General features: G+C 34.1%; 2 protein-coding genes across 2 annotated transcripts; one reads left to right on the top strand and one right to left on the bottom strand.

The window, feature by feature from the left end:
- The first annotated feature begins 966 nt into the window (after positions 1-966).
- Positions 967-4,904, top strand: LOC116010461 (RINT1-like protein MAG2). The gene is made up of 4 exons (XM_031249881.1): positions 967-1,429; positions 1,539-1,625; positions 2,611-2,714; positions 2,800-4,904. Exons 1-4 carry the CDS (start codon positions 1,132-1,134, stop codon positions 4,690-4,692), a joined length of 2,382 nt encoding a protein of 793 aa, XP_031105741.1. The 5' UTR covers positions 967-1,131; the 3' UTR covers positions 4,693-4,904.
- A 5,260-nt stretch (positions 4,905-10,164) lies between these two features.
- LOC116010755 (uncharacterized mitochondrial protein AtMg00810-like) lies at positions 10,165-10,764 on the bottom strand. Its single transcript, XM_031250268.1, has 2 exons — positions 10,633-10,764; positions 10,165-10,569 (listed from the first exon to the last, which is right to left on the bottom strand). The coding sequence occupies exons 1-2, from the start codon at positions 10,762-10,764 to the stop codon at positions 10,165-10,167; spliced, it is 537 nt and encodes a 178-aa protein (XP_031106128.1).
- Positions 10,765-16,886: the final 6,122 nt, after the last annotated feature.

The following is a 16,886-nucleotide window of genomic DNA, read 5'->3' on the forward strand; positions in this document are numbered from 1 at the left end:
TAATCAGCTTTTTGTAACAACTTATTGGTCTTAAACATTAAAATTTAAAATTTTTTTTTGTTCAAAATAACTTTTTTTGATCAGTTTTTTGAGAAAATAAATTATACTTATACCTTTAAATGTCATTTTGCATATAATCAGCCAACATCTAATTTACTAAACATTTTTCTACAACCAGCTAATGCGATAAACTAATTAGACCCACTAATCTAATCCGCTAACAGTTATCATCTAACCGCTATTTGCCAAACACCACCTTAACTTTGAACTAGAACAATGAAATTTGAAATCTGAAAATTGTAATTGTAATTGATTACAAGTTGAAATGATCTTTAATTTTTAATCAAATATGGATTGATTATAGAAGGAAAATGTTTGGAGAGGTTTCTTTCAAAAAAGACCTAGAGAGATATGCTAAAAATGAAAAGTTAATAATGCATATAAATACCCTCAAATTTGTGCCAGCTTGCTAGGATAACTGATTTTCGTGCACACTAGAAGTGGGGTCACGGTCACCCTCCTGACCAAGAAGATGACCGTGACCACATAATACAACTATGGGTCCCAACCATCCTGCCCATGGTCACGATTGGGATGGTGATCAGCAAGGCAGCATTACGGATCCTTGAGGTCGCGGTCGTGCCCATCAGAGTGAATCCGAGAATCAAATCCACAATGCAAAATCCTGATTCATGGTATAACAATTGAATTTCCTATCCCCATTATGTATACCTAGTTTATGAAAAGTACGACACCGTAAAAACCATCATTATTAAAAAAAAAAAAAGATATATGCATATAGTGAATGCATAAACAATTTTTTTTTAAATTTAATTATTACGTTTTAGGATTTTCTTTTTCTTGTTTTTTGAAGAAAAGACTTTTTTTTCTTAACAATTAAATTGGTAAGAAAGTGAACTCCCAAATTCATTAATTTTTTAGAAAAAAAAAGGTTTATTTTCCGTCTTCCTCGAGCCCTCGAGCCCTCGTCTTACCTTGTGCTATTGTTGTAACGAACCAGATTGAAGCTCGCCTCTGCCATAGCTTTCGATTCCCTTTCCCCCTACAGTTCCCAAACCCTAAACCCATAAATCAAACCACTATAAACCAGATGACCAGACTCTTTCACTCATGGATTCAGTGATTCACATGCTGCCACCGCCCACATCTCTTCCCCCCTCGGTCATCTCTTTTCTCAATGCGAAGCTCAGCACCCGGGAAGACCTTGAACAGGTTCCTCATCTCGTGTCGGAGCTCGGGAATCAGTGCAATGCTCTCGATCAATGCCTCTTTGATCTCAACAAGCAGCTTGAGAACTATCTGATCGATTACGCTTCGGATTCGGAACGGATCAACGGTCTACTCGGTGATATAAATGCCAAAGTGAAGGATCTTCAGTCTTCCTCTCATACTGCAGCTTCTTCATCTGGTAAAAATGGACTCAAATTATGCCTCTCGAGAAAGTATTTGATTTTCCTTCAGTTGCACAGAGAATTTATTGCAATAAGAACGGTGTGCTGTTTTGAAATGTTGTGCAGATGGAGGTCCGGACAAGGTTTTGGGGGAGGAGTTACCGGCACTGGCGAAGGAGGTGGCGAGAGTTGAAACAGTGCGGAAGTATGCAGGTGAGTTCTGGCAATGTTGTTTTTTTAAATGAAATTTATTACTTCTGCACAACAATTTAAAACATTAGATTGAGAATTCAAGATCAGTTTCTCTGTGCTTCTTTGTTTGATTGGTATGGAATGGAAAATGAGAAATAGCTAAAGAAACTGGAGGTAGGTCTATTGACAAGAAACAAAATTGAATAAAGAAATGCTGATCCTTGAAGAAACATGGGAGATGAATTATAGAATTATATCCTGTGAAATAGTATAAAACACAGGAAAATGATAAAATGAGAGTTCTATGAACTTTGGAAATGCAGTGAACAATTGAGTTCTCACTGAGTGTGGGAAAATCTTCTAATATTGTATTCATCATGCATCTTTGGCTATATATATATATATATATAGAATTTGGCTTTTGTAATATAGATTACTCTAGTTTCTTATCTCTAACCCTTAGGGGAGTTCAATGATTTCTGTACTTTTTCTTTTCACAAATGTCATTACCCATACCTATTACTAATTACATTTTGATCATAAGCGGAATGTGTGTATTGTTATGTACTGAGCAACCTTTCAGGTTGGATTGTTTACTTGTTCTTATTTCTAGAGATTATATTATTTCAAGTGAACTTCTTTATAGAAATTTCAGACAACTACAAGACATATGAAACATTCAAATTATTTTGTGCAAATGAAGAAAGGAATTCACATCTCCTCCATAGCATTTGCTTCTCCTAGGTGTAGTAGTTAAGCATGACCTCTCATTATAAATTTTCGGGTCTCATGTGCTTAATTTATGATCATGTGCATACATTCATACATACATATATACTTATTCTTCTTGTTAGCTTCTTTTTCATTTTGTAACTTTCTGACATGCCTTTTTTCATCATTTCTTTCATAAAAAAGCACCAGTTTGATGCATTAAAGTTCCTAAATGCATTTTAGTTTTTGTTATAGTTTCTAATTCTCACCACTGGAATTTGCTTTCAATTTCCAGAGACAGCATTGAAGCTTGATACTTTAGTTGGTGACATTGAGGATGCTGTGTCTTCCATTGTGAACAGAACTTTGAGGAGACATCCATCCTCAGAAAGTTCAGAAGTGAGTGCCATTCATGGGGAATAGAAGTTCCTTTATTATAAAATCTGTAATTCTTTCCTTTTTCTATTTTTCTTGTTATTTACAGGACATGCAGGTTCTTGCAATCAGGACTCTTAAACAAACAGAAGATGCTCTAAGATTGATTTCAAAGTCCCAACCTCAGTGGACACGACTTGTATCAGCTGTTGATCATAGAGTGGATCGAGCTTTAGCCATTTTTAGACCTCAGGCAATTGCAGATCACCGCTCCCTTCTTACTTCTCTTGGATGGCCACCGCCCTTATCTTCTATAAATTCCTCAAGCTCAGAAACGAAGAAGTCAACAAATGTCCATAACCCACTTTTCACAATGCGAGGGGACCTCAAACAAAAGTATTGTGAAAGCTTTGTCACATTGTGCAGTCTACAGGAATTGCAGAGACAGAGAAAATCCCGGCAACTAGAGGGGCATAGTAGAGAAGTCGCCTTACACCAGCCACTTTGGACAATTGAAGAGCTTGTGAATCCTATATCAGTTGCTTGTCAACAGCATTTCTCAAAGTGGGTTGATAAGCCGGAATTTATCTTTGCCCTAGTATATAAGGTCACTCAAGATTTTGTTGATTCAATGGATGAATTATTGCAACCACTAGTTGATGAAGCTATGCTTTCTGGTTATAGTTGCAGGGAAGAGTGGATTGCAGCAATGGTAACCTCCTTATGTATGTATTTGGTGAAAGAAGTCTTCCCACAATACATTAGTCAGTTGGATGAAGAGAGTGTAGGTGGAATTAAATCACATGCTAGAACATCTTGGCTCATTCTCATTGACCTAATGATAGCATTTGATAAGAAAGTGCAGTCCCTTGTTTCACAATCAGGAATCTCACTTTCATTGCATGAAGATGGACTTCGGAAGATTTCTTCACTTTCTGTATTTGGTGACAGACCTGATTGGCTTGACTTATGGGCTGAAATTGAACTTGATGATGCACTTGATAAATTGAAACCTGATATAGTGGATGAAAGAAATTGGTCGAGTGATGTTCAAGGAGCTGCCCTTCAATCAGGGCAAGGGGACACCAAGACTCCTGCAATTGCCGGTGCCTTTCTTCGGCGTTTATCTGCAGTCATTGATCGTTGTCGATCACTGCCAACTGTTTCATTGAGATCAAAGTTTTTGAAATTGATAGGAGCACCACTAGTAAAGAAATTTTTTGATTGCATACTTCTCAGGTCCCAAGAAGCTGAAGGGCTAACAGCACTAACAGATGATGATGCTTTGACAAAAGTAGTTAGGTGCATCAACGCGTCTCGCTATTTTGCGACAGTTCTAGAGGAATGGTGTGAGGATGTGTTCTTTTTGGAGATGGGACTAGACCATGTAGATGAGTTGGAAACTCTAACTGAAAATCGCACTAGTGGAGAGGAATTGGTTGCAACCGGTGTTTTTGACGGGGAAATTAAGAAGCTGGAGGAGTTCAGAATAGAATGGGCTGAGAAGCTGTCAACTGTTGTTTTGAGGGGATTTGATGTGTGCTGTCGAGATTATATGAGGAACAAGAAGCAATGGCAGGAAAAGGATGAAGGGCATATAGTGTCCCAATCTCTGGTCTCAGCGTTAGATTATCTACAGGGAAAAATGTCAGTACTGGCAGAAGGTCTGAATGAGATTGATTTCGTTGGGGTATGGAGAAGCCTGGCATCCAGGCTTGATAATTTGATGTTTAATGGTATTCTATTGAGCAATGCCAAATTTAGTGACGTGGGAGTCGAGAGACTCGAGAATGATGTGGGGGTTATGTTTGCTGTATTCAGGCCATGGTGTTTTAGACCTGAAGGCTTCTTCCCCAAATTGAGTGAAGGTCTTAAGTTGCTGAAAATGACAAAGAGACAGCATCAGAATTGTTTGACAGGAGGAGAGGGAACATTGAAGGAGAATGGGATAAGGCATTTAACAGTAGCTGAAGTGGAAAAGCTTTCAAAGAATAGGGTATAGTTTTGTACACCCAAAAAAAAAAATGAAAAGAATATTTCAAAAATTACCTGGATAAGTCTTATGCTGCAGCATTGCTCATCAAAATGATACAGCTTTCTCACCAATTATTCTGCATTACCATATTTCTGGAAATGATCAGAGTCTATACTTAAACTACGATTTGAGATAATTGCAGCTTCTCTCGATTAAATGTAACTTTTTTTATTTATTTATTTTTTTTAGTACTACTGACTTTGTTACAAATTAAAACAAATATAACTTATAAAACAAATGTAACTTATAAAACTGTTTAACTGTCAAGAAGTTCTCATTTTTACTTTTTACTTTTTCTTTTTCTTTTTTAATATATCGATATTTAGGAGGGATCCTGTCTTTCATTTTGATCTAGAATGTTGATATTTAGGTTGAATTCTGAGTTGCCGGATTAGATCACTATTTGAAGATAGGGCAATGGGGGAATTGTGAATATATTGTTAAACATTCAGTATTTGCTTAATATACCGCGACACATGCATCCTCCCTTGCATCGGTATGAACCGAGGTGTGCCAAAGTTGGGGAAGAAAACTACAACCGGAGTTGAGGCTGTGGCCAAATCGTCAAAATTATTTTCATTAGGGTTAATAGCAAAGGGAAGAAAGGGACATGGGAAAGAGCTACGATTTTGACTAACGTAATTAGGAATTTTGACTAGTTAATACCATTCGTCAATTCGTGGGAGGAAAGGTGAGAATGCTCGATAAATTTAATTATGGATGACTAATTGATAACTAAAGAGTTTATTTTATGAACCTAGAATCGACATTTTCGTCTTGACCAAATAATTTCTCAACCGGCTCACCGGAAAATCTAATTGAATAAGTTCTACGCAAACGAAGAAGTGTAGAAACCTCTTGGTATTTGCCACCCGGCACATATTTAAACTATCAACAATCTATGAAGTGTGATTCATTTTAATTTATAATTTATTATATTACTATTATTAGTATTATTATGCATGAACATTTTAGTCTTTATATGGAGTACTAGTTATTATCTTTACAGTACATGTGTATTCATGTTGGTTCTCATGTCCTCACCTAAGCCGTGAATCTTAGTTGGTCACTAATCTATATATATTTGATCACTAATATATATATATATATATATATATATATATATATAGGATCATGTTCAGGTGTGGCTGTGCCTTTCCGTGCGGTCATGCGGTTTACACCACTCAATGTTAAAAAATGCACTACTCAATATTAAGAAATGCACCACACAAATATGCATTATTGGGTACACATAACCAAAAACACACTGCTAGGTATGAAAAAAATACACCACACAGTGTTCAGAAATGCACAATTAGAAACAAGGGAGCTATGAGGTGTTTTTATGCATTTTCATTGTGGTGCATTTCGTAACATTGAGTGGTGCATTTCTTAACATTGAGTGGTGCATTTCTTAACATTGAGTGGTGTAAACTACACGGCCGCACGGGAAGACGCGGCCACATTTGAATAGAAATATATATATATATATATATATACATATATATATATATATACATATAGGATCGCGTTCAGGTGCGTATTGGCCGCCCAGGAAAGAACTGCGGACGAATCACAGCGCGCCACGTGTCCGGAATGTAGTTGCACCTAACGTCATAACTAGGTGCACGTAATGTTATAACTAGATGCACCTATGTGCATAAATATTAACAAGGTAAATTACTTGCATTTGTAAGTGAAAATAGGTGCACACGTGCAAGTAAAATGTATTACAAGTACAAGTAAATTGTACATTGAGCATCAATACTAAGTGCACCTAATGTTATAACTAGGTGCACCTAGGTTGCACCCAGATGCATGAATGTTAACAAAGTAAATTACTTGCACAAGTGCAAGTAAAATGTATTGCAGATGCAAGTGAATTGTACACTGAGCATCAATATTAAGTGCACCTAATGTTATAACTAGGTGCACCTAATGTTATAACTAGGTGCGCCTAGGTTGCACCTAGGTGCATGAATATTAACAAGGTAAATTACTTGCATTTGTAAGTGAAAGTATTTGCGAAAATAGGTGTATGAATATTAACAAGGTAAATTACTTGCACTTGTAAGTGAAAATAAGTGCGAAAATAGGTGCACTTGTAAGTGAAATTAGGTGCACCAAAGTTGCAGTTATTTACGAAAATGCCATTGTGAAGTGTTTTCATTTCTTACCTGGGTGGCAATTCGCACGGGAGTACATCCCAATATATATATATACAAAAGTCATGATTGAATACACCCCCTAACATTATTAATGTTACTATGCTTTGATAGTTTGGATAGTTTTGGGAGCCACTGCGTAACTCCCCTTTGTGCAGTGTGTGGGACCATTTGTTTTTGGAAGATGAGGGAACCCCCTCGCCTTGCGGTGCTAGTCGGTAAAGGACCACAATAAAGTAAACTAACTTACCTATAGATGATTGACTCAAATCAAAAGAACAGGATTTTGAACTCATGACCGCATAATTATAAATATAGATATCTTACCATCTTGACTAAACTTACCCATGTGTGAGACCATTTTGATACCACATTAAAAAAACATGCATCTTTTGATCCACATTAGATGTGCAATAAAGGTGGAGCTTATGGCCCCTTTAGGCTTTAGTGAAGGAGCCTTGGTCTTCTTTAAAAAAAGTTGTCAAAATTTTTTTTTCCTAAAATGCCAACCCCAAATTAAAGTTTTCAAAAGCATTTGAGATTTCAATGGTTTGGAGTAAAATTGCTGGTCCAAATTGCTATTTACAAAACGACTTTTTCAATGTTTTGGTTAGGTTAAAATGTTAAAAGTGACAAATTATACAAAATCAGATATAACAAAAACGTGTCACTAATTTTTAATTAATTACGAAATGAGCTAAAGTTATTTCAAAAACATTTGTTTTGTTAAAAAATGACACGAAAGCATTTTCAAAACTATGAAACATCGTGAATGTCACTATGCTTTGATATTTTGGATAATTTTGGCTCTATTTTTTTTTTCACAATATAAAATCATTGTTAATGCCCTATTTGAAATATCAAATCAGATCTCATCAATAAGAAATGGGCTAGAAATTAGAAACTGACATCTCAAGAAGAGATTGGTCAATTCCGAAATCTACATAAATAGCACCTAAAAGTGCCCCACTCTAGAGCTAGTAGTATAGTAGCAACAGATTTTAGCTAACAGACAAAGTACAATGCAGCCAAGGACAAGAATGGTAGGTGCTTGCCAAATGTGAACTTTGATATTAAGTTAATCCCCAATCCAAAACATCAAATTTTATATTAAATTTTTACATCAAAAAGAAATGTTTTCAGTATATTCTTCACCAAATTTTATTCATCTCCAACCTATTACACCAAATTCTATTCCTACACTAAAATAATTTGTTTTCTCATAAATTAAAACTTTAATTTTTACTAGTTTTTTAATATAAAATTTAATTGTAATGCAAATAATATTTTTATTCCACAATAATATAACATATAAAAACTATTACATTTAATTTTTAGAATTATCATATCGTTCCTATAGATGCTCAATCAATGCATTACGAAGTGCATAATGCGTTTCTTTGTCTTTAATTTGTCTATGTCGAGCAAGAAATAATTGAAATAGAGTAGCTTCATCTCTACCTATATCAACTTCAAGAATTGACACTTCTCTACAAATTTGTATTTCTGCTTGCTCATCATGTTCATCCTCAATGATCATATTGTGCATTATGATGCAAGATGTTGTTGAATCAAGTAGTCATCGCGTTTATCCCAACATATACGGGAAGGGTTGAATCAAGTAGTCAATTTAATCAATATTTTGATAATTTGGGAGGAAATGGAGGCGGTCTTGGAGACTATTAAATCTAAGTATGTTCTGTTTAATCTCAGATGTATTAAGTTTAATTTTATGAAAATTATGTTTTATATACTTTAGTTTTAATTAATCTATATATAATATTAGTCTTGATGAGGTCTTTCAAATGGTATAATTTATTTTTAGTTATTCAAATTTTATGTTTATGTATTTAAAAAAATATGTAAATCCATAAAAAATAAAATAAAGATACAAAATGAATTAATAAAAAAGACAAAGGGCAAACTTGGACCATTTATATCTTTTAGACCATTTTGGCGTTAATCTACCGTGCAACGCCAACAAACGCCAAAATGGAGGACAATTTGGCGCCTTCCTTGGAGAAAGATCATTGTCAAATTCTCCACCATTTTGGCGTTTGGTAATTTTATGTTTATGTATTTAACAAAATATGTAAATCCATAAAAAACAAAATAAGGATACAAAATGAATTAATAAAAAAAACAAGGGCAAACTTGGACTATTTATATCTTTTACACCATTTTGGTGTTAATCTACCGTGCAACGCCGACAAACGCCAAAATGGAGGACAATTTGGCGCCTTTCTTGAAAAAAGATCATTGTTAAATTCTTCACCATTTTGGCATTTGGTGCCTTCGCTAGAGGTGGTCTAATAAAGAAAAAAAAGGTTAAATATATAGATTCTCTAATTATTTTAAAAAGGAAAATGACAATTTTAGTCCATTAATTATACTAATATTGTAAACTCTGTCAAGGTATTATTAGTATACACAAATTTTCCTTTTTAATTATGTGTAAAGTGACAATTTTAGTCCACCACTAACAAATTATGTTAATATTAATAATGCATTTTAAATTTCGAAATTATTGAAGGACACCTTAGTCATTTTTTTAATATCGTTTTGTATTAAATAATTAATTAAACATTGAATTTGATAGCCACATTTTTTTGTCATCAGAATGTAGCTAAAAATTCAAAATTGTTTTGGTTTATAAGTTTACTAAATATTACTAGTCGAAATAAATATTATGAATTAATGTACGCTGTAGTTTTCATGTCAATAAGTTGGAGTAGTGAGTCTGCAATCTATAAGCACTTTCAATTCATATGTCATTTCTATTTTCTTTTAAAAAAAAAGAAAAATAAAAAGGAGAGTAGTGGTTCTACCACAATTGCATTTTTAATTTTCCATTTGCAACAAGACATCACAAAAAATAAGCATATTTGATCATTGACAGATATAAAAAATGTTATGAAATAATTTGTTCACATAAAGAAATGCTAATATGAAAAACTGATATGAATATACATATTATAATTTACAAATCAATGTATGTTATTTGGATGAGGATTGAATTCACTGAATAACAACGTAACAATACCAAGACAATATAATGTAACCAGAAGTGAGAGGCCTAGTAGAACACAATAACTAGAGTCCTAACACTCCCCCTCAAGCTCAGGGATGGGCAATCACCTTCAGTTTGGTATGCAAAAAAGTAAAACGAAAAGACAGAAGAGGCTTAGTAAATATGTCAGCCAATTGATCCTTCGTAGAGATGAAGTGAACATGAAGTTCCTTTTTAGCCACATTGTCCCGTATAAAGTGATAGTCAATCTCCCACATGCTTCGCACATAAATACGTGGCTCCTAAGTTGTCGCACCATAATCGTGGAACAGATCGCGCAGGTAAGCCAATCTCCTTCAAAAGAGACACAAGCCAAGTCACCTCTGCAGTCACATCCATTAGAGCTTTGTATTCAGCTTCAGTGGACAACCTAGCCACCGTGCGCTGCTTCCGGCACGACCAAGAGACCAGATTACTCCCAAAGTACACCGCAAAACCGCTCGTGGACTTTCGATCATCAGGATTACCAGTCCAATCCGAATCCGAGAAAGCATGAAGCTCACTAGATAAGGATTTCGTAACATGAAGTCCATAATGCAGAGTACCTTTAACATACCGGATGACCCGTTTGAGCATGCACCAGTCAGCAGTCGTGGGAGCATGCATATGCTGGCACAACAGGTTAACAGCATAAGACAAATCCGGACGAGTCACCGTAAGATACTAAAGAACACCTGCCACACTTCGATACTGAGTAGGATCAGCATAGGGAACCACCGAAGCATCTGCAGACTTCACAAGAGAAACAGGCGTGGAGACCAGCTTACAATCAACTATGCCAGAGTGTTTAAGGATGTCATTCATGTACCGACACTGCAAAAGAAGCTTGGAGTGGGAGAAAACATTCTATAAGAAATCTCAAGGTTTTTGGATGTCTGGCATATGCACATGTTGGATGATAAAGGAGAGAAGTGTATATTCATTGGTTATAGTGACGCTTCAAAGGCTTATAAACTATACAACCCTGAAACTAAAAAGGTTGTTATAAGTCGTGATGTCACTTTTGATGAATATAGTGCCTGGGATTGGTTAGCTAAAGGTGAAAGCCTAGTTCTTGTTCCTGTTGTTGAACATATCGTTGATGAGCAACCGATTCCAGATAATGTCCGGTCTCCTTCACAAACAGGGTCATCTGTTCGACGATCTCAACGCAAGCGCCAATTACCAGCTCGCTTGCAGGATTATGTTGTGGGCCATGATAATAATCTGTCTGATGAGAGATTGTTCAATTTGCTCTTTTTGCAGATTGTGACCCTCTATTGTTTGAGGAGGCTGCTACATAAACTCATTGGCTTAAGGCGATAGATGAAGAGATTCGTGCCATTGAAAATAATGGTACCTGGGAGTTAACAGATTTACCTCCTGGAAAGAAGCTAATTGGAGTAAAGTGGGTTTACAGAACCAAATACAAGTCAAATGGAGAAATTGATCGTTTTAAAGCACGGTTGGTAGCAAAAGGCTACAAGCAAAAACCAAGTATTGATTATTTTGAGGTTTTTGCTCCAGTAAGTAGACTTGATACAGTTCGTATGGTTATTTCTTTTGCTGCTCAAAATGATTGGAAATTGCATCAAATGGATGTCAAATCTGCTTCTTTGAATGGCTTTCTGGAAGAAGAAATATATGTTGAGCAACCTGCAGGATTTGTGAAGAAAGGGGAGGAATCTAAAGTTTACAGGTTTAGAAAAGCTTTATATGGCTTAAAGCACGTGGTATGGTTGCATTGACTCTTATTTTGTTGAAAGTGGTTTTATGAGATGTCCTCATGAACACACTTTGTATGTCAAATGCACTGATTCTGGTGATGTTATAATCTGTCTCTATGTTGATGATTTGGTTTTTACTAGAAATAACTTGAAGCTAATCTCAGAATTCAGGGAGGCACTCATTAAAAGATTTAAAATGACTGATATGAGTCTTATGTGTTACTTTCTTGGCCTTGAGGTTGTTCAATTGGATAGTGGAATCTTTATTTCACAAAAGAAGTATGCAGATGATATTTTGAAAAAGTTCAAAATGGAAAACTCCAAACCAGTTTTAACTCCGGTAGCTGAAAAGTTAAAGGTGACCAAAGATGCGTGTGGTAAGAATGTGAATGTTACAGCTTATAAAAGTTTAATTGGGAGTTTGAGGTATCTGGTGGCAACAAGGCCAGATATTTCTTTTGGAGTTGGAATACTTAGTAGATTCATGGAGGAACCAAAAGAATCACATTGGGCTACAGCAAAGCGAATTCTGAGATATGTCAAAGGTACGAGTAATGCTGAAATTTTTTACTCTACTAATGAAGTTGTGGAACTTGTTGGATACACAGACAATGATTGGGCTGGAGATGTTGAGACCAGAAAAAGCAGTAGATTGCACTTTCAACCGCAGAAGTAGAATATATTGCTGCAACAAATTGTGCTACTCAGGCAATTTGCCTGAGAAGAATTTTGGAGTGTTTACAACACAAGCAGGAAGCACCTAAAACTATTTTCTGTGACAACAAGTCTGCAATTTCGTTGTCCAAGAATCCTGTCTTTCATGGTCGCAGAAAACACATTGATATCAAGTATCACAAAATCAAAGAGTTGGTTGGTGAAAAACAAATCAACATTGGGTACTGTTCAAGTAAATGTCAAGTTGCAGATATTTTTACAAAGCCGTTGAAGACAGAGATGTTTCTCAAATTGAAGAAGGATATTGGGATGACCAATATATCCAACTTGGTTTAAAGGATGCAATGTTATAATAATATAATGAGTTAATACCACAAATGGTCCTCTGACTATTGGGCTACTACTCTTTTTAGTCCTCAACTTTCAATTCGACCACAAATGGTCCTCTGACTTTTATTTTTGACCACAAATAGTCCTTTATTAAAATTTCTGTTAAGTAGGTGTTAAATTTAGGGGTATTATCGTCAAATTGATAAATAATGGTTATAAAATAAAAATATTTAGAATTTATCACCAACAAGCATAATTGAAACAATTAACAAATATAAATACTCTTAAATAAAAAGACAATACACCTTATTCTCATAATTATGCGTACAAAATGAAGATTTAATATTAGAGCTATATATCTGTTTTTAATTTAACCAACAGATTAAAATGGAAGAAATTTTTTTCAAAATCCTTGCTCCCATCATTTTCATAGTTGTTCATACATGGTCGATTAATAGTTTTCACTCTTCATTAATCGATCAAACATTTTATTTGGGACACAACTGAAGGCTGCCAACATTGAATTAATATAATTAATCAAGTACAAATTACGAACATTAATCATAAATTTTTATTTAATTTGTTCATTTATGTTATTTGTCACGTCCATTTTGTTTTTATATTTATTAACTTAATATTTATTAATGTTTGAAATTAATTATCATATAATTCTCAAAAAGAAGTGATTATAATAATATTAATCAATTTGACGATATTATCCTTAAATTTAACACCTATTTAACAGAAATTTTAACAGAGGACTATTTGTGGTTAAAAATAAAAGTCAGAGGACCATTTGTGGTTGAATTGAAAGTCGAGGACTAAAAGGAGTACTAGCTCAACAGTCAGAGGACCATTTGTGGTATTAACTCTAATATAATTATTATATTAAAACCAAGTCAAATAATATGTTTAATTTGTTAGACGTGGGGAAAGTGTCAAAAGTAGTATGTGGTTAGGAACATGGTTTTTTTTTTTGAAAACCAAACTCAACAGCATAGATTAAATCAAATCAGAAATAGAGTCAGGCGGGATAGAATCCCAATACAACGAAGTATCCCGGGTGAACGCCAATGCATTAGGAACATGGTTTAATGTATGCTTAGTAGCTAATTTCTAGGAAGTTTGCTTATGTATGCACTATAAATAGCCCTACATAATATGCAAAGTCATCAAGGCAAATTCATTCTCCTTTCTATTCCTCTCACTCTATCTCTCAATTATATATATATATATATATATATATATATATATATATATATATATATATTAGATATATTATATTTAATATATCTAACACTATCAAATTAAGGTTTCAACATAACTTCAAAAGGTATTTTTGAGAAATTAAGTCATTTAGTCAATCTTAAAAGATTTTCTATAAAATTGTGAATTTGTCTCTAAATCTATCCAGTTGCCTCTTTAAAGTTATACTTAAACCTAGACGAGTTAATACCATCCGGAGCCTTCGAGTATAGTGATTTTGTCATATTTAGTCATAAACTTTCGAACTGATCATCTGTGGTCCAAGTTAACCATCCTTGATCCTTCAACTATCAAATTTTAACAACCTATGGTCCTCCCAAGAGGATCACAGTTAGTTAAATTTTAAAAATTGAAGGACAATGAGTGGTTAACTTGGACCACAGATGATAACAATTTGAAAATTGAAGGATCACGAGTGATCAGTTTGAAAGTTTAGAACTAAACGTGATAAAATCGTTATACTCGAAAGACTCCATATAGCATTAACTCAACCCGGACCATCAATAATATTCCATTAGCATGTGGTACTACATAGATACAAAGTGCTTCCTATAGTCCTGTGGGTGTACTAACGAACAGTCCATTTAATTTCATATGAATAAAGTAGAAATAATACGAACAGCGAAAATTAGGGACCAAAATTTTTGGTTGGTAAATGAAGCCAAAACTCCAATTATTAGCTTTGTTCCTTGCCACAACAAACATTTAAACAATCAATCAATCAATCATGACCCAGCGGACATTTCACCTAAACTCACAAGTTTAATTTTTTACATGTTTTCATTTATGATTTTATTTCGTATTACTTGTTGAATATTTCATGATTTAATTTGCTAATGTTGGAAAAAAAATTAGAGAGTATTTTTTTTTTTACTTTTAATTTAGCCATATTTAATACTCCGTATTATATTAAAACTTTACTGACATTGTCATGCTTGCTCATTTGTTACAATTTTCATTCAACTAATATTAATTCTTGGGACAATTTAGTATTTACACAACTTTATTAGCACCATCTCTCTTGAAAAATGTTTATAAACAACATAAAATATAACTGATAATTTCATTATTTTTTCATGAAAAACTATTATTTTGTTGTGCTATGTCGTTTGTGAACGTATTTTGTTGTGCTACTTAATTGTCTGTCCCACAATAGTTGTTGTCAATTTCAAAACAAAACAAAAATAAAAATTCTAATATATAGATTATTAAATGTGATAATCTCAACAAAGTTATGGAGTAAATATTGTAAATTAAAAGTTGAGAATTGAATGTGATAATATCACTATAGTACGTTGTGAAATTAAAAGTGGAATTTTTAAATTTGAATTCATTAAAGTTTAGAATTATGAGTTCTCATTTTATCCAAATTGAGCTTCAAATTTAATAATTATTCTCCTAAAGAGTTAATTTCATTTTATCCTAAATTTATAGATATTAGTCAACTTTTAGTTTTTTTTTTTTTTCAAAATATTCTCATCTACTCCTAGTATTATTGTAACATGATTATTTTTTGTCATCTGTAAACAAAATTGTTTACATGACGTTAAATACAAGGACATTTTGGTCTATTCATTTCTAAAGTGCTAAGTCATTTTTCTTCTTTGGTCCTAGATTTATGTGTCATTTAATTTGTAGTCCCTTTTTTTTTTTTTTTTTCAAAACATCCCTATTGGTCCTAACATTATGTGACATTACTATATCTTGTCTGCCGTCAACAAATATGTTTAAATAACATTATTAACCACTCAAAGTCCTTTTTTTCTTCTTAGTAATAGAACCACAAGTCTTGTGGATTTGTATAAAGTAAACTTATGCACTAGACTTAAGGGTTGCCATGAAGTAGAATTGTGTTTTTTCAATTGCATTTTTTTTTTGGATTTTGTAGTAGACTTATGTATTGATAAATAATTTTATTACCATGAAGAAAAAAAAGGATTTTGAGTGGTTAATAACGTCATTTTTAATGTCATTTAAACATATTTATTGACAAAGGATAAAAAACTGTCATGCCACAATAATGCTAGGACCAACGGGGTTGTTTAAAAGCGAGACTAAAAATAGAATGACACATATAAATCGATGACTAAGAAAGGAAAAGGATTTAACACTTTGAACTGAATAGACCAAAATGTTATTGTATTTAACGTCATTTAAACGATTTTGTTGACAGATGATTAAAAATTGTTATGCCACAATAATACTAGGGCCAAAGGGGGATGTTTTGAAAAAAAAAAAAAAAGTGGACTAATACCTACAAATCTAAGACAAAAAGTGGAATGAGTTAATTCCATCAAAGGTCCTTTGAGTATAGTGATTTTTCACAATTGGTCATCGTCTTTTAATTTAGACAAATTTGATACTTGACTATCAAAATCTTTTCAATATTGGTCCTTCCGTCACATGTTTGTTATTTGGACGTCAACATAAGGGGTAAAATTGTCTTTTCATCTACTGAGTGTCTACTTCCACTTCGCTCACCTCTCTATACGTGATGGAAGACTTTAACCAGTTGGCAACATGCTAGAAGCTCATTTCCATATACTAAGATTTTTTTCCTACTACCCACCATTCCCCAAGCCATTATTTAGCATCTATAAAATCTGGAATCCTCTGCATACAGTTCAAAGAAATGAAGTATAGATCAAATCCTCAGGAGGACCCCGTTTGATCTCCTTGCGTCATTTACCCCCACTGACCCATTCAGTTCCCCTAAGGCAGACCAACCAAATATTGTGGGTTCCACCGGCACATTAGCCATGACACTAAGAAGTGTCACGTTCTGAAGAGACAAATAAAGGAGCTCATTCAGAGGGGATACTTTACTCAATTTGTGAAGCATCCAGGACAACAACAGCACTGGCAACAAGGCCAACTCGAAAATGTGTGGCGAAAGGGAGAGGGCCCCGAGCCATCCACTTTTAACACAAAAAGAGAGGGGGGGGGGGG

This window comes from Ipomoea triloba, chromosome 2 (genome assembly GCF_003576645.1).
Source record: "Ipomoea triloba cultivar NCNSP0323 chromosome 2, ASM357664v1".
Taxonomy (NCBI): domain Eukaryota; kingdom Viridiplantae; phylum Streptophyta; class Magnoliopsida; order Solanales; family Convolvulaceae; genus Ipomoea; species Ipomoea triloba.